The sequence below is a fragment of the Pipistrellus hanaki genome, assembly GCF_964339955.1.
Source record: "Pipistrellus hanaki genome assembly, chromosome: 20".
NCBI classification, from domain to species: domain Eukaryota; kingdom Metazoa; phylum Chordata; class Mammalia; order Chiroptera; family Vespertilionidae; genus Pipistrellus; species Pipistrellus hanaki.
This window is the reverse complement of record NC_140522.1, coordinates 11,181,212-11,205,323: the sequence shown is the minus strand read 5'-3', so window position 1 is coordinate 11,205,323 and position 24,112 is coordinate 11,181,212. Positions and strand designations below refer to the sequence as shown.

Here is a 24,112-nt window from a genome sequence, read left to right as displayed (position 1 = left end):
CGGATTCCATCTTTCCAAATTCACTGAGTGAGTCGGGGCATTGACTTGCATTCCTTTTCCTTCTAGATCGCACTGTCCAACGGAAATATGAGGGCAGCCACAAGGCAGCCTGAGTGTGTCCCAGCAGACGCTATAAACTACTCATTACTAGATACCATGAGGCAGACGCTGTAAGCTCAAAATCTACAAACTACAGACGCCACAAACTCAAAAATACTAAAATCATGTCACCTCTAAAGCCCATTTTGTCTGTCAATCATTCATAGCAAAATAGGTAAAGGGAAACCAAACTAGGTGAAAGGAGAAATAGTGGGAGCAGGAAAAAAAAAAAAAAAAAAAAAAAAAGGCTATGTTAAGAGTTATCAGAGGTAAGCTGGAAAGTGACCAATCTGACTCCCTCCCAGCCAATCAGAGCCCTGCAGCCTCTTCCACACAGTTTCCTCCCCTTGGAAAACGAAAAGCCAATTTTTTTTTTTTCATTTAAAAATGTTTCTTACAGAATCTATGGGACCAGATCTCTGTAACCTTCAAAAACTGGGATCTTCTATATCCATCGTCCCTCTGTTTCCCAGAGTGGATACTAAAGAAGACATTCAGACAGGGCATTTGCCAAGTGAGGGAGTAAACCAAGAATATGTTTTTTATTGATTTCGGAGAGAGAAAGGGAGAGGAAGAGAAGGAGAGAGACATCAATGATGAGAGCAAGTCATTGCTCAGCTGCCTCCCGTAAGCCCCCCGCTGGGGACCAAGCCCACAACCTGGGCGTGTGTCCTGTCCAGGAATGGAACCACAACCTCCCAGTTCATAGGTCGACGCTCAACCACTGAGCCACACACAGACAGGAGGGACAATAGCTCTGGGTTTTTTTAAAGTAAGTTTTGGCCAGTTGTTCCATTTCTCTGGGGTTCAACGTTGCCCACAATCCGGAGTCTGTGTTGTGTCTTGCTTGTCTTCCCTGCCATGTTATTACTGTCAGACATGCACGTTGATGCCTGTGAAGCAGACGATTCTAAAGGGCGGAGACCAACATTGCAGCATGCACCCCGTCCTGAGCTGCCACAGCACTGCAGGCGCAGAAACACTCGGTTATCACACGTGTGGCTGCCGCTGACACAGAAGAGTGTGGAGATCATGTAATGAGAGCTCTGTGTACATGTAAAGATAAGCTTTTTTTTTTTTTTAATCTGTTCCTAGATTCGTAAATAAGAGTGTGTTGTTTCAAAATAAGTAAATAAACGAATCTCAAAATGGTCTTCGTTTCTCCTCCAGGACGAAGGAAAGGCCTCTGGGCGAGAAGGTGGATTGAGAGCAGGGTCACGGAGTGTGAGTCCCACGGTCCCTGATCTGTGTTTGTGTGTTTTGAGTCAGATAAAAAGGCACCCCTGTCTGAAACGCACACCCCGCACTCTACCCCTGTCCCTGCCCACCGTGTGAAAGACATTTGGTTTCCAAGAAATGTAGCCTTGGTTTTCAAGTGAAGGAAAGGGGTTAAATGTAGCCTACGGTTAGAAGTCATTTTAGCAAAAGGTTTATCGAAGCCGCTATAATGACCAATTAACCGAAATAATGTTACTGTTCAAAGATCTCCAAAAAGAGACATGACCACGAGTTGTCACCTCCACAGAACCCTGCCCGGGAAGGGAAACAGTGCCATACAGGGCGTTACTGGGGGAACTGACAACAACTGGAATTCACCGTGGATGGCAGGCCAGATCAGGTCACACATCAGTGTTAATTCTGCTGAATGTGGTACTGCGCTCTGACCACACTGAAGAACATCCTGTTTCCTAGGAGATGCCCATGAAGTATTCGGACACAGAGGCTCACGCAGCCAGAACGGCGTGGCTTCGTGGTTGAGTGTTGACCCAAGAGCCAGGAGGTCACATGTCCAGGTGGTGGGCTCAATCCCTAGTAGGGGGCATGCAGGAGGCAGCTGATCAATGATTCTCTCCTATTGTTGACGTATCTCTCCCTCTCTCTCTCTCTCTCTCTTTTTCTCCCTTCCTCTTTGAAATTAATAAAGATATATATATATATATATATATATATATAGATAGATAGATAGATAGATATATAGATATATAGATATAGATATATATAGATATATATAGATATTTTTTTTTAAGGCAAATACAAGACGATTCACACAATAGACGATTGAGGAGCGCTCACGAGCCAAACAGGAAGTTCATGCCCTTCTTGGGGATGGTCCTGAGGCTGGATTCCCAGGCAGGCGCAGGGTGGGCAGGGAGGCCTGACCGTGCATCTCTGTGTTCAGGCGGAGAGCAGACAGCTCCTCAGAATAGACAGTTATTCCCTGGAACCAGGACGGTGTCTTGTGCAGGATGGGCATCGTACGCCCGGGAAACTGAGCCAAGAGATGGCTACTCAACATTCTCTGTTCAACACCCACAGCCAGCGCCGAGGCAGAATTAACACGGCGCTCCTCAGAGTCCTTTCTGATCACAGCTGGAAGGCGAAAGACAAGACACGAGCCAGCGTGGGTGACGCTGATTTGGTCCAAATACGTAAATATCTTCCTCGGTGTTTTCATCAGACGGTGGGATGCAACTGAGAGAGAGCCCTGGATCGCGTGTTAGCGGTGCTTTGAGACACTCACCCCCAACCAGCCGCCTCCTCTGCGGGACTCTGAGCCCCCGCGGGGAGGCGGTTTGCGATTACACTCTCTCTCGGGAAGAGTCTGAAGAGTTCAGATCCGAGATGCTTAATTAAGTGGCTTCATAAATTTCAGAGACCAGATAAACATAAGGAAACGTTGGTCTTTTGTTACAAAAATAAGAATCCTAGCCGAAGATGTCACGCCTCTGCTGAAATACACAGCGAGGCCACCAAGGTCCCTCCCCATACAGCCAGCTTCCTGCAGGTGCGGTGTCGGGAGGACAGACAGACGGTCACAGTCAGACGGTCACAGTCGTTACTTTTTACAACAGTCCTGCCAGGAGGCGGGCACTGTCTCTCAGGCTCTGCCGATTCGGAAACCGAAGCCAGGGCTCAGAGGGGTCTGCCAGAGGTCCCGGAGCCGGAGGGAGCCATGGGGGGATCGAAATGGCGAGCTGTCCGCCTCTAAGTGTGGTATTCTGCCCATTGTGTCCCCCGGCCTCCTGCGCCTCAGTGCGGTGAGTACATACAACGTCACGTAATGGACATATGATGCCATAATTACGAAGCTCTGGGGCTTCGTCAGGCTACCCTGTGAGCAAAGTCAGGTCTCGGCTGAAAAAAAAATATTTAAAAACTAGTTTCCCAGAAAAGCAGACCGTGACCTGTGGCATCGCCAATGCCCAACGTGTCAATACTCCCACCGCGGCAGAGGCACGGGCTCCAATGACCGCTGGGTCCAGGATGTGTTGGGTGGGCGAGTCTATTTTGAAGAAGTGGCGTTAAAAGAAGTTTAAGTTTAAAAATTTTGGCTCTCCAAAGGAAACTGAATCATTGTACTGTTGATATTTGACTCTGTGGACTAATGAGTTTGCCAACCACTGTACTGGGTGAAGTTAGGAAAAGGGAACTCATAAAGCGGCAATTCAGCCAAACTTCATGTAATAACTGAGGTCTCCCTGTCTCCTTCCTCTCTGCTCCCAGAAAACTGGAAGCTAAAGTTTCTTCGGGGCGATCTGACCAACTGCAAAGAAAAGACTAAAGAAATGTTTGAAGTGGCTCCTCCAGGTCACCCTACAGGTATGACCCTCCCAGGCTCTCACTCGTAAGCACGATCAGCCAGCCAAGGATCACAAATATCCGAGGAAGCATCTAATACAAAGAGAAAGACAACGAGGGATCAATGACGCGTGTGGTCTGGTGCCACCGCCTTGATTCGTCCAAACGTGCCAGCAGGTCACCGTTGTTGCCCTTGAGCCATCCAAGCAAATGTCAACACAGTAAAAGAGAAGATAAAACATGCCTGAGTGTTACACAAAGCCATGATCTGGGCATCGCCAATGCCCAGGGTGTAAATACTCCCAGCCCGGCAGAGGCCCGGGCTCCAACAACCATCGATCTAGGGCTTGTTCCCAGGTGGTTGTCCCAAGAAAGTCTACTTGCACCTGATTAGCTCCTCAGTGAACAGGGAAATTCCACATTTCCCTTAAACTGTGTCCCCTCCACCACCATCTCACTCACCACCACCCACCTTACCAACACCCAACCCACCACCACCCAACCCACCACCACCCACCTCACCACCACCCACCTCACCACCACCCAAACTACCACCAACTCATCACCACCCAACCCACCACCACCCAACCCACCACGACCCAACCCACCACGACCCAACTCACCACCACCCAACCCACCACCACCCAACTTACCACCACCCAACCTACCACCACCTAACAAAAATAATTTTGACCTCATAGACACAATGAACTGGTTTTAGGGACGCTAATCATTCATTAAGCACACGTTGAGAACTGCCATGAGAGGCAATCTAAAACTAAATAAATGGACAGTAAACCAAAAAGTAAGTAGATGAACAGTACGGCATGATCTGAAGGTGAACGTCAGTGAACCCCTGCAGGCAGGAGGCGCCAGCACTCCGGCAGCGGGCAGTGACTCTTGTGTCATCTTGGCGAGTGACAGACTCTTGCGTACATGCCATTTAATTTTGAAAATTAACACAAAAGACAATTTCTAAAAATTTAAACTCCTTAAGTAATTACAGCATTCCTCCAAAACGTAATTTACTGCTTCAAATATTCAAGGGATTAGAACAACCCTTCAAAGGATAAACACAATTATGTACACTGAGCTTGAAATATAATCCCATTTTTCATGTAGATGGAAGGTAAGCGATAGCTCTTTGTCAGCCAACTCCTGCAATATAGGTGGATAAATTATAACCTTCCCGTGAAGCCAGGAGAGCTGTGTGTGTGCACATGTGACTGTGTGTGTGCGTGAGTGTGTGCAAGTGTATGTGCACATGAGTGTGTGCATGTGTGTGTTTGTGTGTATGCACTTAGGAGTGTGTGAGCATGTGTGTACATGTGAGTGTGTGTGCACATGTGAGTGTGTGTGCACACATGAGTGTGTGCACATGTGAGTGATTTGTGGGCGTGTGTGAATGTGTATGTGAATGTGTGTGCATGTTCATGTGTGCGCGTGTTCATGTGTGCGTGTGAGTGTGTGTACTCATCTTTACTTCCCAAACCTGACACCTGGCATATGGTGGGAGTCTCACACTGAACTCCTCCTCCTCCCAGGCCAGGGGGACTGAAGGAGAGGGGACATCTGCATAGGTCACTCACCCCTTCCGTGGGCAGCTTTAAGGAGGCGGACACAGGGCTCATGCGGGTCTCACAGCCCGGTCAGGGGGGTCCCTGGGACCCTGCAGTGTTTGCGGGGGGGGGGGGGGGGAGTGCGAGACTCTTCTGCTCTGGGTGGTCAAAGGTTAGTGCTCTGTAGCTGCAACCCGCTGGGCGGCAGGAGCCCTGAGCACACTGCCCGCAGAGTGACCACAGCTCTGCCCCCTCATCAAGTACCCGGGGGTCACTGCACCCATCCTGAACACACACCCCTGGGTGCCCCTACACCCCACGCCCCACATCAGTGCAAAGGAGAGAGGAGTCGAAACATTTCCCTGGCTCCCGACCCCTCAGCACTGACCACAGGCCAAGTCCCCCGCAGGCCGAAAGCACAGCGCCAGCGCCGGCTCAGACGTTTGCTACGCGGATGGAAAATGGAGGGCCTTCCACAGGCCGGTCACCGCACAGTCTGACTTGCTCATGTGCTGTCTGACCCACAGGGCTGGGCAGCTGCCAGGCAGGACACACACCAGGGATGTGCCCCTGACTGGAATCGAACCCAGGACCCTGGCCACACCTCCTCGGCCGCACACCTCATCCAGCGTCCCCTGCCCAGCTTTTTGGCCACCAATGCCTCCCAGGGCTCGGGGTCCCTATGGCAGCCGAGGCAGAACACCACAGACTCTGCAGCTTCAAGTCACGCAAATGTATCCCTACAGGCCGCAAGTCTGAAGGGTCAGAGCGCTGGGGTCGAGAGAGAGAGAGAGAGAGAGAGAGAGAGAGAGAGAGAGAGAGAGAGAGGGAGAGGGACACTGACTCCTTGACTTTTCCAGCTTCCAGAGCAGAGATGGGGAACGCCCAGGCCAAGGGCCACGTAAGGCCAGCAAAAGCACGTGGCCTGGCCCCGCCAGGGCATTCGGGGTGAGTGAGTTCCATGTCTGACCAAACGCAGCAGCTCTTGTTAAGCTGATACTGTTGTGCGGCCCTCGGATGATGTTATAAATGTCCACACGGCCCCAGGCAGGAAAGATTCCCCACCCCCGGTGGACTGGCTGCCTTCACCCCTGGGCTGCCGGCCGCAAAGCCAGCAGCGTGGCCTCCTGCCCTTTCCTGCTCTCGGCTGTCATCCTCACCCTGCCTCCCTCCGATCGCCCTCTTGTAGGGGCCCTCCTGGATAACCCGGAATGGTCTCCCCATCTCAAAGCCCTCACCTTAGTCACAGCTGCCAAACACCCCCTTGTCAATGCACAGGGGATCGGGATGTGACTGTCCCGAGGGGGGCGGGGGGGAGCTTGCTCAGCCCGCCACACCAGGGCCATGACCAGAGAAGCGCTGTTTCTGACATTTCCTGGTGAAGTCTGTGTGTTCCCTGCCGCTGCAGGCCCGCCTCGGGGACGTGACAACCCCTTCGGCATTCCACCGACAGCGCTTCCTAGAGAAGGCCTCTGTCTGCGACCGAATACACAGCTGGTTCCTGTCCTGGAGTCCACGGTTTGTCAAGAAGCAGAAGGATAAATAGCTCCCTGGGCCATCTATAAACAGGAGCAAACAAAAGCCAGGATGCTGAAGAAAGGCCTTCTGATGTCAGGACCCGTCGGACGGCGGCATCTCCTGCTCTGGCTGGCAGGAGCAGCGCCGAGGGGCAGCCAACGGACACGCCGGGGCCGGGAGAGGAAGGGCCTGTGCAGTTCAGAGGACAGAAGGCTGTGCAGAGGACGTGGATGGGAGGGGATTCTCCGCTCCTGGCCCACTGCGAGCCCCTGGCCCTGCTGATCCTCAGCACGTGGCCCGGCCAGGACAGTGCACAGGGCGCCGTGCACCTTGGACACCGGCTGCTTCTGGGCTCCATGTGTCCGTCACAAACAAGGGCTCTGAGTCCGGAGCACAGCTGCCTCCCTAAGGCTCGCCCGTCTCTCCAGTCCTCCAGGAAAAGGGCCAGCACTTGCCCAGCTGGCGTGACTCAATGGTTGAGCGTCAACCTATGAACCAGGGAGTCACAGTTCGATTCCCAGCCAGGGCACAAGTCCAGGTTGCAGGCTTTATCCCCAGTGTGGGGCGTGCAGGAGGCAGCCAGTCACTGATGCTCTCTCATCATTGATGTTCCTCTCTCTCCCTCTCGCTTTCTCTCTGAAATCAATAAAAAAAAAAAAATTTAAAATAAAGGGGCAGCACCATGTCCCCCCAAGGCCTCCGACCTCTGCCGAGCACGGTCCGGTCCTGCAGAGGCCCCACGGCTTAGCAAACTCCATGGTTTCCTGGTTGGTGCTGCCGCGTCCCTCTTGTTCACACTCTTGAGGTGTGAACTCCCATAATGTCCGTGCTTTCTAGACACCATGCGTTCCTAAAGATGTAACAGAGACACCTCACCCTGAACTCAGCCGGAGTTCAGTCTAGCATGTCCTGGACATGGACTCCCAGGGAAGCTTGGTGAGAAAGCAGGGTCACTTTCACCGAAGTCGCTTCCCTCGCTCGAGGAATGCATGCTGAATGACCCACACTGGATTTGTTACTTAGGCATTCATCTAACAGTTTCCGGAATTTTCTTGACAAAGTCAATTTACCCAAACCCTATGAAACGAAGTACTTCTACCCTTCCAAATGTCCCTGGAATGAGTGTGGCTTCAAAATTCTACTCATTGCCACCGAGGATGTATTATCATCAAGGATACTCCAGTTAAAGATTAGCTTTGGCCCCAACTAACTGGTGGTCTCCACCAAAAATCTCAGGGTCTGAATAGATTCTTTGGCCTGCAATTTTTCCCCAAAATCTAGGGCCCATCGTAAGAAACACTCCTCGTGTTTCCCTGAGACTGAAGCTTTCTCTAACGAGCACCCAGGTTTACACGTTTAGCTGCTGGGAGGGACATGAGAACAAGATGGCCCCATGTGCCCAGGGAGTCTGTGATCCAGCAGAAGAGACCAAACCAAGAGTCAGGAAACTGAACAAAAGGAACTTCATCTCTCTCAGCCTCGGGGTTCTCCTCTAGCAAATGAGGGAGTCGGAATAGGTAATCCACGTTGGTATCCCTGCCTTACACTTTATAAAACAGCTTCATGTTTCTCTTAATTGTCCTCCACAGTAATCGTACAAGGCCAGGAATTCATAGGAAGAAGACAGACTGAGATGCGAGGCTACTAAACTGAGGTTCGATAACTGATGGGACCGTGGGCTTGAACGAGGCATCCACTCCTGCATCCTACAAGAGTGGTCGCTGTGATTCTGTGATTCTGGAAACTTCTATGGTGCTGAGTGCTAGGAGTACAGTCTTTTCTGCAGTTTACTTACTGTCATGAACGTAAAGCACGCAAAAGCAGCTGCCCTTCAAAACCAGTAGATGTATGGCTGACCACAAGAAACTCATCAGTCAAAACTCATGAGGTCGATGAAGGGTCTAGAGCAAGCATGTCAAACTCGTGCCCTGTGGGCCACATACCTTGTTTATTTGGCCTGTGTTAGCCTTTGAGTTTGACATGCTTATTCTAGACCGGTGGTCAGCAAACTCATTAGTCCACAGAGCCAAATATCAACAGCACAACGATTGACATTTCTTTGGAGAGCCACATTTTTTAAACTTCAACTGCTTCTAATGCCACTTCTTCAACATAGACTCGCCCAGGCCGTGGTATTTTGTGGAAGAGCCACACTTAAGGGGCCAAAGAGCTGCCTTTTCTGCTTTCACGGTTGCACACAGACTGTGTCAGAGGTCTGCAAGCTCACAGAAGGAAGCTCTCTCCGGAAGCTGATGACAGGAGGCTGCATGGCACTGTGGGTAATGGGGCTCGATGGATCTGGGCACCTCCCATTGCCCACGCACAGATTCCCTGCTCACTATTACAAACCCGTTCTGGCCGTTGTCATCCTCCTTAAAAGGCCGAAGGGCAGTGTCCTTTCTTCCCGCTTCCCGGGCCCCGGGCTTCGAGAGAGGAGCAGCCCCCCAGCAGTGACAGAGCCTGGGTGCCTCTCTGCCCATGCCCGGCCCTGGCACAGCCCCAGCGAGCCAGCTGCTCGGTGTGGAAGGAGGCGGAGTGGGAGGGGGGGTGGTGAGCAGGAAAAGTGAGGTCACCCTCAGAGCAGTCAACCATCTCTGCCAGGCGGGCCAGCCTGCGACGAGCGGAGAATTGACTGCAGGGAGACGTCCAGCAGGAGACACTCAGTCTGGCCTGGCCCGGAGCCCGTGCCACAGGGCACCAGGAGGGCAGCCGTGCCACGGGGACGCTGACTCACAGCCAGGGACCGAGTCGCTTTCTCCCAGAGAGACTTCCTCCCCTCGCTTCAGCTATTGCTCCGAGGAAATGCATGAATCAATCGGGCTGCTGTGGGGTTGGCTGGAAGCCATCAGATCCGCCCAGGACAGTGGTCGGCAAATTCCAAACAGAGCCAAATAGCAACAGGACAACGATTGAAATGTCTTTGGAGAGCCACGTTTTTTAAACTTAAACTTCTTCTAATGTCAGGTGACCAGATGGTCCCGCTTTTGGCGGGACAGTCCTGATTTCCAACAATTTTTCCCACGTCCCCCAGAGTTTTTATAAAAAGTCCCGATTTTTGGAAAGATGATTGGAAAGATTCTTTCCAAAAATCGTGACTTTTAAAAAACTCTGTGGGATGCGGGGAAAATTGTTAGAAATCAGGACTGTCCTGCCAAAAGCAGGACGATCTGGTCCCCTTAATAATGCCCATTTCTTCAAATTAGACTCGCCCAGGCTGTGGTATTTTGTGGAAGAGCCACACTCAAGGAGCCAAAGAGCCGCATGTGGCTCACAAGCCGCCGCTTGCTGACCACGGGCCCAGGACAATCCAGGGGGAGGCTGGCGGGAAGGTTTTGCAGCTGGCTTTCGGTCCAGTGCCCACCCTTGCCCCGCAGGCTGAACTGGGAGCCCTCCTGCGTGTCCGCCCAGTGGCCCGGGCACCTCTGCCCCTCAGCACTGCCCTCCCTGGCTTACCCCAGGAGGCTCAGCTGCTCCTCCCCTGAGGACCACGGACAGGGGCCTGAGTTTCCGGCCTGAAGCAGGAGCCCCGCCCAGCACCCAGGCCGGCACCTGGCACTGGGTTAGAGCTCAGTAAACACCTGCTATTGCTCAGGAACGTCCTTCTCAGCGGAGCTGGGGTCGAAGAGGAGGGGCAGAGAGCACCCCTGCCCAGACAACAGCCATGTACCACCATCAGAGCTCCCTTTTAAGCTATGGTGGCCAGGCGTCCCACTTTTGGCGAGACAGTCCCGATTTTTAACCATTTGTCCTGCACCCTGCGGCGTTTTTAAAAAGTCCCGATTTTTGGAAATATTCTTTCGGGACTTTTTTTTTAAAAAACCCTGCGGGACGCGGGACAAATTGTTAAAAATCGGGACTGTCCCGCCAAAAGCGGGACGTCTGGTCACCTTATTTTATTTATATATATATATATATATATATATATATATATATATATATATATTTTTTTTTTTTTTTTTACTCATTTTTACAGAGGGGAAAGGAGAGGAATAGAGAGATAGAAACATCGACGAGAGAGAAACATTAATCAGCTGCCTACTGGGGATGTGCCCGCGACCAAGGCACGTGCCCTTGACCAGAATCGAACCTGGGACCCTTCAGTCCACAGGCCAACGCTCTATCCACTGAGCCAAACCAGTTAGGGCTTGGTCACCTTATTTTAAGCAGCAGCTCCAGCTATCCCTCCGTCTCACACTGCCTCCCGGCACCTGGAATGTTTTATACGGAAGCACCACTTCCCTCTGTCTGTGCCCACCGGCGTGGGGCAGCGGCTGCATCTCCTGGTCAGCCCCTGGCTCATGTTACCAGAGCTTCAGGGCCGGGAGGGGAAAGGGGAGTCACCTGTGGAAGGGATCATGTGACCAGCACAACCTGAGATGCGCTGGAGATCCGACGTGGGAGAGGGATGTGCACCAGACTGTTTTACATAGAGCAGCAAAGTGACGCCCGGTCATATAAATTGGGCTGCAGCCACAGAATGGATAGGGTTTACATAGCGGGATGTTATACTACCTTAGATCACATTTTAGCAAAACAGACAACAGCGGTATATCCAGCAAAAAACATGGTCACCATTTTACCCATGGCGGGTGTACAGAGCACCTGGCAGAAACAGACCCAAATATCACACTATCTATTTCTGAGGGAAGTTGATTTTTAAAGTCTTATTTGAACTTTTTCATATATTATTTTATTTTACCTCAGACATGGCTTACTTACTGTCATTCTCAAAATAGCCCTGTTTTGAAATTGCAAATGGAAGAGGTATATTATTTGCTCTTCTGCTCCCTGCCTCGACGGTCAAGTTCAAGCTCTCGACCTTGAAGTCACCCAGGGTGCCACTGGCCCCTCACTATACTTATCCCCACGGCCCAGAAAGCTCTGCCCGAGAGTGACGTGGCGGCCGGGCCTCTACAGGTCAAAATAGGAGCCCTTTTATTTGGGGGGGGGGGCGTGTCTGTGGGCAGCGGGCAGCTCTGGGGTCGCCGGGAGCAGCCATGCAGGGGAACCCCATTCTCTGGGCAGGAGAGAGCTGGTCTTGCTTCTGTCACTAACTGGTGGCCACGGGCCATTCAACTTCAAACTCAAAGGAAAAGCTGGCATCCGCCCTGCCCCCCCGTAGGCCTGTCCCAGGGTTTAATACCATCCTGGGCGCTGTGTTTTGTAAGCTACAAAGCCCCCAATGAATCAGTGTCTGGCCGTCTAAAAATGTGTCCTTTTTGAAATAATAATCTAACTGAAACCGGTTTGGCTCAGTGGATAGAGCGTCGGCCTGCGGACTGAAGGGTCCCAGGTTCGATTCCGGTCAAGGGCATGTACCTTGGTTGCGGGCACATCCCCGGTGGAGGGTGTGCAGGAGGCAGCTGGTCGATGTTTCTCTCTCATCGATGTTTCTAGCTCTCTATTCCTCTCCTTTCCTCCCTGTGAAAAATCAATAAAAGATATTAAAAAAAAAAAAAAGATAATCCATGCTCCTTTTTTTTTAAGGAATCAGGAGAAGCAATCTATATTCCCTTTCGCACTCAAGAGACGTTACCATCGGCTGAGGTGAACTCATTTATGTCTCCCTGTCCCTGTGCCCCGGGGACAGAAGTGACGCTCTGTGCCCACTCAGCGTGCTGCTTGCTTCTCTTGGGCACGTGGACGGGTGGACGCTCCCTGGCTCCCCGGCAGGAAGGCAGGGCCGGGAGCCTGGCCTCCTGCCACAGGGATGTAGATGGACGTTAAGGACACCCTTCCAGGCTGGGCCGCCAGCCTCCCTGGGAGACTCTCCCCTCCCCCTCCTCCGTGCTTCCTGCTTCACATCCTGGGTGCATTTCCCATGCCATCATCTGTTCTGCTGAAGTGTGAGGCCTAACGGTAGCATCACATTCCATTCTATAAGCACGCTCCATTGTAGGAATAGGCCCTGATTTATATGGCCAGGCATCGAGTTGCGGAGTGTAGGGTTTTGTTGCTCCATGTAAATCGTCTGGTGCACATCCATCTACCCGGGTCCTGCTGGTTGTGCGAGATGTGGCAGGAGGCTTTGAGGCCCCTGCATGTTAGGGAGGGGAGCCTGAGTCCCGACATCTCAGTGGAAGGCCACCCCGCCCCAAACAAAGCACCAATACAACAGAGATACGACAAACACCTACCCTGAGCTCATTTGTTACTCCACTTACCTTCCCTGACTGATACACTTCATGACCCTGGGCACCTCTCCACTCCATAGTGACGGCCAACACTTACGCAGGGGACGAAAGGAAACATATACGGTAAACCCAACCCTGTTCCTCAGAAAACTCAGCCAAGAAAACTTAAGAGAATTTGTTCCGACTCCTTGGCAGATTTAAGACCTGCTCTCTTATTCCCATAGGACAGTGGTCGGCAAACTCATCAGTCCGCAGAGCCAAATATCAACAGTACAACGATTGACATTTCTTTGAAGAGCCACATTTTTTTTTTTTAACGTAAACTTCTTCTAACGCCACTTCTTCAACATAGGCTCGCCCGGGCCGTGGTATTTTGTGGAAGAGCCACACTCAAGGGCCAAAGAGCCGCAGTTTGCCAACCACAGCCATAGGAAACCTCCAGAGCATGTGCTCAATTAAACAACTGGGAAAAGATAATGGCCAGAACGGAAACACACGTGCAACCTCACGGCCACAGCACCGAGGAGGGGTGCAAACAGCAAAGGTTCTGGTCCCTCAGGAGAGAGAGGTTGGAGGGGCGTCTACACCTCTTGCAGACACGGAAGACCACAGAAGCAGTGTTAGCGTGGGTCCACGGTTTCCCACGTGTTTTATCTGTGTGTAGCCATGTCCCCTGGGGCCACGTGACGCATCGGGCTCTGAGCCGGGGCGTTTCCAGAAGGACAAGAGCGGAGAAAGGCGGTGTCACCAGCCCACCTCTCTGCTTGGACTCTAACCAGCCCTGCTCCTCCTAGCTCAGAGGCTAATTGTGGAGGGCCCCCTGGGAAGGCCCATGGGTGACCTTTCATTATCACCAGCTGAGCTCAAGGTGTAAGCAGAGCCAGCCCTGGGAACATGTTTCCCCAAGATGTGGGAGACTGTGATCAGTACCGATTTCTTATCTTTATCCAGGTGCTTGGAATGAGAAACAAATAGGACCTTGACTTACCCAGGACTGGATATGCTAAATCCCAGGAATGAGGGAATGAATAGGGCCTGGGCACACCCAAACTCCTTTGACCTTAACCCCCCTCTGGAAATCAATAAATGCGCTGTGCTGTCTGTGGTGGGTGTGACTGTCTCTCCATCAGAGTGGCAGCCTCCCACCCGGGTCCCAGCTTTTGCATCTATTTCTGTGTCTTTTTCTCTAATTTCTTAATTCCCAGCTCCTCCACTCAGGAACCTGTTGTTTGCCATGGACGTCGAGGAAAACAGAGAAACAGCCCCCCCAACCCCACAGCTACTCACCTGGTAGGGGTACAGGGTGACCCCGTTGGTCCTGGACAGGGACCAGGTGCCGTCCAGGTACTGGTGGGCCTGGATGGCCACGGAGCCCAGGATGTTCCCGTTGCTGGGGCTGGTGGCCATCTGGAGGCCGACCTTGCCCGGGTGCGTGGGGGACACGTTCTTCTTCTCGGCGGCCCCATTGCCGACGCCCAGGCTGCTGGGCTTGCCGTTGTGCTTGTTGCTGACGAAGGCCGTGTAGGCGGAGGAGGCGTAGGAGGCGGGCACGAAGGCCCAGTCCCGGGGCGGCGGCAGCCCGCCCGCGTGCCGGGACCCCACCAGCGTGGGCATGCCGGGCAGGGGCGGCGGCGAGCCGGGGGAGCCGGCGTAGTGCTCGCTGCCCGCGGCGGCCTGCTCCAGGGCCAGCACCATCTGCACGGCCTCCTGCTTCAGCTGGTTCAGGTGCGTGGCACAGATGTCACAGCGGTTGTCCCTGTCATTCCAGGCCTTCCGAGTGGCGTTAGGGACCTGCAGCTTGTCGTGGATGACGGCGGGGAAGGCGGGGTCCTGTGGGCACAAGCAGAGCAAAGGGGAGCCTGGTGAGCACGCTGCAGAGGCCGGTGGGCATCCCTGAGGCCAGTGGTCGGCAAACTCTTTAGGCCACAGAGCCAGATATCAACAGTACAACGACCGAAATATCTTTTGAGAGCCAAATTTTTTATTTTTTTAATATATTTTATTGATAGAGAGTTAGATAGAGAGTTAGAAACATTGGGATAGAGAGTTAGAAACATTGATGAGAGAGAAACATCCATCAGCTGCCTCCTGCACACCCCCCACTGGAGATGTGCCCACAACCAAGGCACATGCCCTTGACCAGAATCAAACCCAGGACCCTTCAGTCCGCAGGCCGACGCTCTATCCACTGAGCCAAACTGGTTTCGGCAAGAGAGAGCCAAATTTTTTAAACTTAAACTTCTTCTAACGGCATTTCTTCAACGTAGACTCGCCCAGGCCGTGGTATTTTGTGGAAGAGCCACACTCAAGGGGCCAAAGAGCTGCATGTGGCTCATGAGCCGCAGTTTGCCGACAACTGCACTAGGTCCTAAAGTTACTCAGAGTGTGGGATTGGCATCCCACAGACATAAGCACAGACATGGGCACAGACATGGGCACAGGAAGGAGGCAGAAGAGCCTCCAGGTGACAGCGCCTTTCACAAGCACAGGGTTTTACTTTATTTTTTTTTTAAATTTTTTTTTTTTATAGAGTATAAGGGAGAGGGATAATAGAGAGTTAGAAACGTCGATGAGAGAGAATCATCAACCAGCTGCCTCCTGCACACCCCCCACTGGGGATGTGCCAGCAACCCAGGTACATGCCCAAGTTACTTCCCCCACGAAGTTCATCTAAAACTACCTTTAAACACTCTTCAGCTCGGAAGCCCTTAACCACGAGAAGTCAGGACATCTCTGAGGATGCTTTCTTTCCTGGCCTTCGCTTTAATTTTTCCAGGAAGGCAGGACTGCACGGAGCATTGAGCAGTCGGTGTGCTGACTGGGTATCGACACACATGGGGGTGAGCTCCGGTTCTGCTACGAATGAGCTGTGTACCCCGCACCACTTCCTTGGCCTCACGGGACCTGTCGCGGCCACACACATCCTGGTCAGGCCCTTCCACCTCCATGTGCAGGGAAACCGGGACAGAAGAGCACGGTGTCCATCCATCCACATGGACAGAGCCACCGGGCCATCTCTGGGGCCTGGCTAACCTTTGGAGATTCAACAATTGTCGCCAATAGTGGATGAGGCTTCTCTCGAGGCCCCTGTTCCTCAAGGACACCGGAAGGAAACCTGCCCCTCTGAAACCCGCCGTCAGCTCCTGTGGGGCGGGAACCCCATCGGGGCCGCACGGGGCCGGGTGAGCGGAGGGTGAGGGCGGTGGTGCGGGTCACCGGGAGGCAGGAAGCTCAGCGGTCGGCGGGAGGGACGTTCTTAATTACGATCCGTCTTGATTACAATCCCCAGCATCTTGTTTTCCTTGTTTAACTACCCTGAACAGCCCCTCAGCGTGCACTGATTAATGGATTAATAAATCAGGAGGCCTCTTTACTGAGCAGCGGCAAGGAGTGGCTCCGGAGGGAGAAACACAAGACAGTCACAGGAAGCAAGAGGAGGTCAAGGGCGATCGGGTCTGGCTGGCACGGTGACGCAGACCAAGGAGACCTGCCCTGAGGTGTCCGTCTCAAGGTCTGTGCTTTGTCCACAGGCTCAGAGGGCAACTCAGAGCACGCGGGACCCCCAGGGGCGCTATGGACCATTCCAGAACAGACTGTCACTTCCGCGTCCCGAGGAGTGCTCTGAGCTCCCACAGGGGTCAGAGCTTGGACAACGCCCAGACTTCATGGCCAGGAGTCCACAACATTTCACTTCAAGAGCCAAAGACTCAACTTTTTTGCACCAACATCTGAGCTTTTTACCCCATTCAGCTGGGATGTGGTCATCTGTTCGAAAGGAATTTATTTGGATCCCCATAGGGTCGAGATAGAGCCTCTTGCTTTTCTTCTTTTTTTTTTTTTTTTCCTTTTTTTATATATATTTTTATTGATTTTTTACAGAGAGGAAGAGAGAGGGATAGAGAGTCAGAAACATAGATGAATCTTCAATCAGCTGCCTCTTGCACACTCCCCACTGGGGATGCGCCCGCCACCAAGGCACATGCCCTTGACTGGACTCGAACCCGGGACCTTTCAGTCCACAGGCCGACACTCTATCCACTGAGCCAAACCGGTATTGGCATCTCTTGCTTTTTTTCACATCACATAACATCATGAGAATCTTCCCAAATGTCATTGGAAAGTGTGGTTTTTAATGACCACACGATGTTTCTCCTTCAGCTGTTTCATACATGTTTGTTTACTTGCACATTCCACTATTGCGGTGGGCGGAATCAGAGACCACCATTCAAAACCGATCCGCAGCCCACGGCGTATGCTATGGAGGCACCAGCGCACGGGGTTCGAGAAGCCTCTGAGGGCTCACTTTAATGCCTGCTAACCCAGTCCCCGGCAGAGGTGTCCCGGGAAGGAGGCAGACGCACGGCCAGGGCCATCGGCACACGGCAGTGTATTTTAGATCCTGGTCGGGCATCTGCAGCTGGACGGCACATCTGCCTACACACTGCCTGGGTTTCTGCTGCTCTCCCTGGAGGCGGTGCCTTCTTACCACACCCACCGCCCTTCGCTGGGCCACTTCCAGCAGCTGACAGGGACACGTGGCGGCCGCCTAGCAAGCCGGGCCCGCAGCGTGCATGAGAACCGTCTCTGTCCTGAGTTCACAGTCAAATGGACTTGTTTTTTGTTGTTGTTGTTTTGTTCTTTTAATATATTTTATTGATTTTTTTTTACAGAGAGGAAGAGAGAGGGATAGAGAGTTAGAAACATCGATGGGAGAGAAACATCGATCAGCTGCCTCTTGCACACCCCACACTGGGGATGTGCCTGCAACCAAGGTACATGTCCTTGACCGGAATCGAACCTGGGACCTTTCAGTCTGTAGGCCGATGCTCTATCCACTGAGCCGAACCGGTCTCGGCAAAGGGGACTTCTTGGTGGTGGACTATCAAACGCCATGTCCCTGTGCTATCACCTCTAGTCCAGATCAATCAACACACAAACACACACACACACACACACAGAGAGAGAGAGAGAGAGAGAGAGAGAGAGAGAGAGAGAGAGAGAGAGAGCTCGGCGCTCCCTGTCCTGGCTCCTAAGGCATCGACAACACAGCTGACTACAGTCTGAGCAACGCGGCCACAGCCAGCCCCGAGCCCGCGGTCCCCTGGTGCAGGCAGCGCTGAGACTGGCCCTTTAACCTGAGCTTGGCGCAGCTGCCTCCTGATGTCCAAGAGGAGTTCCTCCGTGACCAGCCTGTCTGAGCCTTGTGGGAGCTCTAATCACCGAAAGGCCTCGGTGAGGCTAGAGAGCCATCTTCGGGGAACTATTATATGTACTCGGTTCCTCAATGGCCATCGGCCCCCTGACCATCACATCTCACGCACACGTGTGCTCGGCGGGTGTGGAAGGCCAAAGGGACAGGCCGGACCAGGACACGCTGCAGTCAGTCCTGTCTTTCTCACGTGCGATGCCGCTCGCCCAGAGGCCACGCTGAAGCCACGGGAGCGTGTCAGAATGAGTTTGCCCGGGTGAGACCTGACCGCCGACATGACAGCCGGAGGGGTGGCAGCAGCTCACCAGGCCCCGACCTCACGGACCTGCCTCGTGAGCATGGAGCTTCCCTGGAACTCGCTCTGGCCTCCCAGCCGCCTCTGCACCCCAGGCCGGCACGGCCACCAGGCAGCTCCGTGGGCCCAGAGCACCCCCTCGGCCACGGGGATCACCCGCGGGCCGGCCCCGGGCGGGGGAAGGAGGGATGGGAAGGTGCTCTGGTTAATGAGATCAGAGAGGAAGCGATGTTCAGTGTCAGGCCAGGGCTGTTCTACACAAGAAGCCACATTAACCGGGAATGTCGTGCCGGTGCCCGGCCCACGCGACTCTGCTCGGATCCGAGCGGACACGGGGCCTGTGAAAGACGCCAGGGAGGCTGGGGTTGGAGTGACGGGTCCCCCACGGGAGGCCGTGGGAGCCGGAGGCTGCCTGGCCGCCGCTGCCATGCGTGAAAAGTGTCGCAGGTGATGAGACTTATCTGCTTCAAAGGAAAAGGGGGGTTGTTTTTCATTAGAACTTAAGAGGATTAAGAACAGCTCGTGAATTACTCCAAAGAACAAGCGAGGGGTTCTTATCACAGTCACACACAAAATAAAAATTTTATGTCTAAGTCTCATCTTTTCCAACTGCACAACATGGATGGTGCCTCTTGATTCTTTTGAAGACGGCTAGTTAAGGATCTCGGATGTTCGAGTCCCCGCTGGGTCATGTAGGAGCTGTGTGGCCAGGAGCTATATTTTAAAAACCTATCCCAGCTTCCGTCTCCTTAAGTGTAAGAATAGAAATTGACAACAGCCAAAAAATCAGTTTGGCTCAGTGGATAGAGCATCAGCCTGCGGACTGAAGGGTCCTGGGTTCGATTCTGGTCAAGGGCATGTACCTTGGTTGTGGGCACATCCCCAGTGGGAGGTGTGCAGGAGGCAGCTGATCAATGACTCTCATTGATGTTTCTAACTCTCTATCTTTCTTCCTTCCTCTCTGTAAAAAATAAAAAAAATATATTTAAAAAAATAAATAAATTGACAACAGCCCCTATATCGGGTGAGGTGAGGATTAAATGTGTTAAAACATGTGACATCGTCCTGGTTCTAATAACTGCAATATAAACGGTAAGCAATCAAGATCAACTAGAGGCCCGATGCATGAAATTCACGAAAGGGGCTCGGCCCTTGCAACCCCGTCTGCCTCAGCTGACCCTAGCAGCCCTGGCTTCATCTGGAAGGGTGTCCAGAAGGATGTCTGGAAGGTCGTTTAGCTGTCTGGTCTAATTACCATATTATGCTTTTATTATTATAAACTAGAGGTCTCTGATGCATGAAGATTCATAAAGAATGGGCCTTCCTTTCCCTGGCTGCCGGCACTGCCTTTGCTCTGGCTAAAACCACCTTTCTGCCTTCCCATGCTGCCCAGAGGCCTGGAGCAGCTGGGGTGGTGCGGGACACCTGTGTCGTCACCATGGCAACGATGCAAGCATCCACCCCCGGCTGCTCAGCACCTGTGTATGCAAATTAACCCGCTATCTTTGTTAGGTTAATTTGCATACTCAATCCTGATTGGCTGGTGGGCATCATGAAGATACAATCAATTAGCATATGTTACTCTTTCATTAAATAGGATGTTATACTTCTCAGTATGTGATGCAGCACCTAATATATATAACTATAGCACTGCCGATGATGATATGATGGTGATGAGGATTGTAGTTGCTGTATTGATATGAGGCTATAAGGAACCTATTATCTGGGAGGACCTAGCAAACACTTTTGGAATTAGGAGTGACTTAGAACTGGTCTTTGGCTAACCACCTCCTGCGTTAGGGTAAGTCGGGGTCTTCTTAAAAGAAACCCAAGTGAGAATGGATCCCTGCGTTCCTGAGCTGGGACCGGATGGCTTCTTGCCTTCTTCTCTAGGTTAAGAGAGCTCATTTCCATGGATCTGAGCTTCCGTACGGTGCTTCTCAACGGAAAAATACTCTTAGCTTCTCTGTTTGGCGTACATCATGCTCCAAAGGGCCTTTGCAGGATTCCAGTGAGAATCTCAGAGCCATCACTGCCAATCCCTCCCCGGGAGAGGAGAAAGAGAACGATGGCTTCACATTAGCCTGCCTACCTTCCAACATGAAAATCTTGCTCCCCAGTCCCTCCCCAGTCCACCCCTTAGCCGTGGGGAACTGGGATCCAATCCCAATGGAGGGGGAGCTAAGGATGGGAGAGTGGGTGTGTAATGCCCACTGAAAATGCTTCCCTGAACTCTAAAGTTCACGTTCAACGTGGCTCCAAAGCTCGACACGGACTCCACAAATACGGAACACTAATGGCGATCCCAGTGCCGCACACTGAAATTTTACCTTAAATTATTAAAGGCGATCTGGATTGGATGTACTTCCTAATGGGTGGGCGCCGATGTACCATCAGATGGCAAATGGATTTATTTTCCATCTACAAGGAGCTGTATTAGTACAAGGCTATTAAGGAGCCTGTTAATTACGCAATTATGAAATTGCCTAATGTTTCTTTCTCCGCTAATTGATTCGGTATGCATGAAATACTGCAGAGATGTACTTGGCTATGTTTTCTTGGACTCACTACCAAAAAAAATAAATAAGTAAAGCACCCAAAATTTGATGTTGTTGCTATTGTTTTTAAAAGATGAGATCTTAGCAGAGAAGCTCTGTTCTGACGTATCCCACCGCAAGCAAACCCTCCGGCTGGCTTCTCCGGGCCGGTCCCTGCGCCCCTGGTTTTGGGCCACAGAATCGCCTCTCTCTGGGACCTCACGTGACCCTCCCGTACAGCCAAGGTGGGTCCCTCTGTCCCACGGGACCCCTGCCGTCCCTGCGCTGGGCCTCTGCTCGCATTCCTACCCCGATAGTCCTGATCCCACCTCAGAAACCAGAAGACAATGTGTGGGGTGATGTGACCCTGGTTTCAGGGGTGCACACATATGACCAGACGTAGCAAGTCATACACTAGAGACGTGTGCAGTTCTCTGAATGTCAGCTCCGTAACCATTCAGCTAAAAGCAAAATACCATTTCCCCCCCATAAGGCCCAGCCTGTCCATGAGGGTCTGACGCCCCAGACTTGCACGGCTCCTCTCTGGTCTGAGTTACTCACTCCTCTTGGCAAGCTCTTCCTGGTGAGTTAGAGCCGTGCGTGCCATATCTCCACCATCGAGGCAAATTCCTGGGGGGGCAGAAACTGTGCCGTAATGTTCGTCGTAAGGACAACCCCGACTCTTGCCCCCCGGAGGCCGCTCAGGGCAGCGGCCAACGTGATGGTGACCTAGTCAATTTGGGTCTTACAGATGATCCCGACATCCCCACCCTCTCTCTCCCATAAGACCTTGGAACAGTCTCAACTGATGCGGAAGATCTGTCTCCATCAGCCACTGGCCACAGGGGACTTCCTGCGGCACCCAGGGTGCCCCAGGCCAGCGGGCACACCTCCGGACGTGAGCACAGCTTCCTGGGAGCAGCTCTGCCCGCGCAGACGGCAGGGCTGGGGCAGAGGGACACGAGGCCACCCCCCGGGCCTTGGCCACACCCCCCGGACCTCGGCCACACCCCCGGCAGCTTTGTTCACGTTTACACCCCACAACGCAGAGAACCAGACAGACGCCCTCCACGCAGGTCTCCCCACGAACGCCGGCCAGGGGGACTGCCGGGCAGGCGAGATTTCCACACACAACCACACACGTGCCCACGACCTGGCATCTCCCCCCCGCCCCACGAGGGCCCTCCCGGGAGGCAGAGCTGCAGAACACCTTAAGGATCTGAGCAAAAGCTGCAGCCTTCTGTTTTGAGTGATTCCTTCTAGATGCTTCTTTAGAGGCTCAAGCACAAACCTGAGAGAAAGAGAGAGAGAGGGGAGAAGAGAGAAGAGAAGAGAGAAGAGAGAAGAGAGAGAGAGAGAGAGAGAGAGAGAGAGAGAGAGAGAGAGAGAGAAGAGAGAGAGAGAGAGAGAGAGAGAGAGAGAGAGAGAGAGAGAGAGAGGGAGAGACCAGGACTGTCATCGCTGCTGCCTCTAGCCATCCTGCCACTGGGAGCCTGGAATTTGACGGACCAGTTGTATTTCAGGGCCATGTGGATATTTATAACCTCATTCGGGGGCCATACAAAAGTATCCACTTAACAACTGGCCTGCTGCATTTGGTCAGACATTTAACTAACTCCCCCCTCAGGCCTTGGCAGGGCCAGACCAAGTGATTCCACGGGCCTCACACGGCCCGCGGGCCAGACGTTCCCGGCCCTGTTACACAGGCAGTCTGGGGCCCGGGACACCAGGCGGGCCTCCGAGAAGGCCAAGGCGTCAGGGTGGCTGTGATGCTGGACAAAGGACACAATTAGGCAGCCCTTTGAGAACTAGCTTTTGCAAAAAAAAAAAAAATCGGTGGGGACCTGCATCTGAAACACGGGAAATTGTATTTTCAAAGTCTCTCTTAGAACCTTAAAAAAAAATTAAAATTAAAATTAAAAAAATTAAAAAATAAAAAAATAAAAATAAAAATAAAAATAAAATATATATATATATATATATATATATATATATATATATATATATAGCCGAAACCGGTGTGGCTCAGTGGATAGAGCGTTGGCCTGCGGACTGAAAGGTCCCAGGTTCAATTCCGGTCAAGGGCATGTACCTAGGTTGCGAGCACATCCCCAGTAGGGGGTGTGATTGATGATTCTCTCTCATCAGTGTTTCTAACTATCTGTCCCTCTCCTTTCCTCTCTGTAAAAAAATCAATTATATATATTTGTGTGTATATATATATATATATATATACACACAAATACTTGGCCATGTAGTTGGTCTCCTAGGAAAAGAGTGTTGGGAGTATTTTTTGCTGAAACAGGTAGAAAACTCTCAAGAAATCTCCTTCAGGAAAAAGGATATTTTTTTAAAAAAATTTCTTTATTGATGAAGGTATCACGTATTGGTCCTCATCACCCCCATTCCCATCCCCCACCCCTCCCCACACATGCCCCCACGCCCCTGTTGTCTGTGACCACTGGTTAGGCTCATATGGATGCACGCAAGTCCTTTGGCTGATCTCTCCCCTTTACTGATGCAGCAAGATCTGCCTATGGACCCGCCACTGGCCCAATGGTGACTCTGCTGCACCCAGGATGCCCCACCCGCCAGGCTGGGCGGGCACCGGGCACAGACTGGAAGGGATCTCCCAGGCCGGTTGGGGCCAGGCCAGCGTCTGCCTCCCCTCATGGAACTGCAATGGGCGATTATTTATGCAAAAAACACTGCCAAGACCTTTTTCCTAGAATCAGCCACGTGGCCAGGAGGCTGGCCACCTAGTTTCTTACAATGTTCTAAGACAGAGACGCTGAAAATAGGATTTTCTGAATGTGTTGGGTGCAATTCCCCACCTTTTTTTCTTTTTCAAAAGCTTGTTCTCAAAGGACGGCCTCATTGTGTTCTTTAAACCCATGTTCCCTATTAGCTCCACCGCGTTTGGGGCCGCAAAGCCAGCCCAGCTGTGGCCGTGGTTTTGATTAATACCAGATCTCTCCTCGTTATTACTTACACGCAGAGTTTTAGTTGCTTTTATTGCAAAAAGTATAACCTGATTTATTCTCTGAGAACTTAATTCATTAAGCCAATATTATGGAGGCATTATTAAAACCGTTTAACCCCAGACAGCACGTATCAGGGTGGGTCTGGGGGTGGGTTTCTCGTGAATAATTCAACGCTAATGAACGCTGTGGTTTCCAAAG

General features: G+C 52.2%; 1 protein-coding gene across 1 annotated transcript in view; it reads right to left on the bottom strand.

Moving 5' to 3' along the window:
• Positions 1–24,112, bottom strand: part of KIF26B (kinesin family member 26B) — a 285,433-nt gene that overhangs the window by 170,713 nt on the left and 90,608 nt on the right. The window contains 1 exon segment of the mRNA XM_084868813.1: positions 14,177–14,719. Coding sequence (XP_084724939.1) covers positions 14,177–14,719 — 543 coding nt within the window.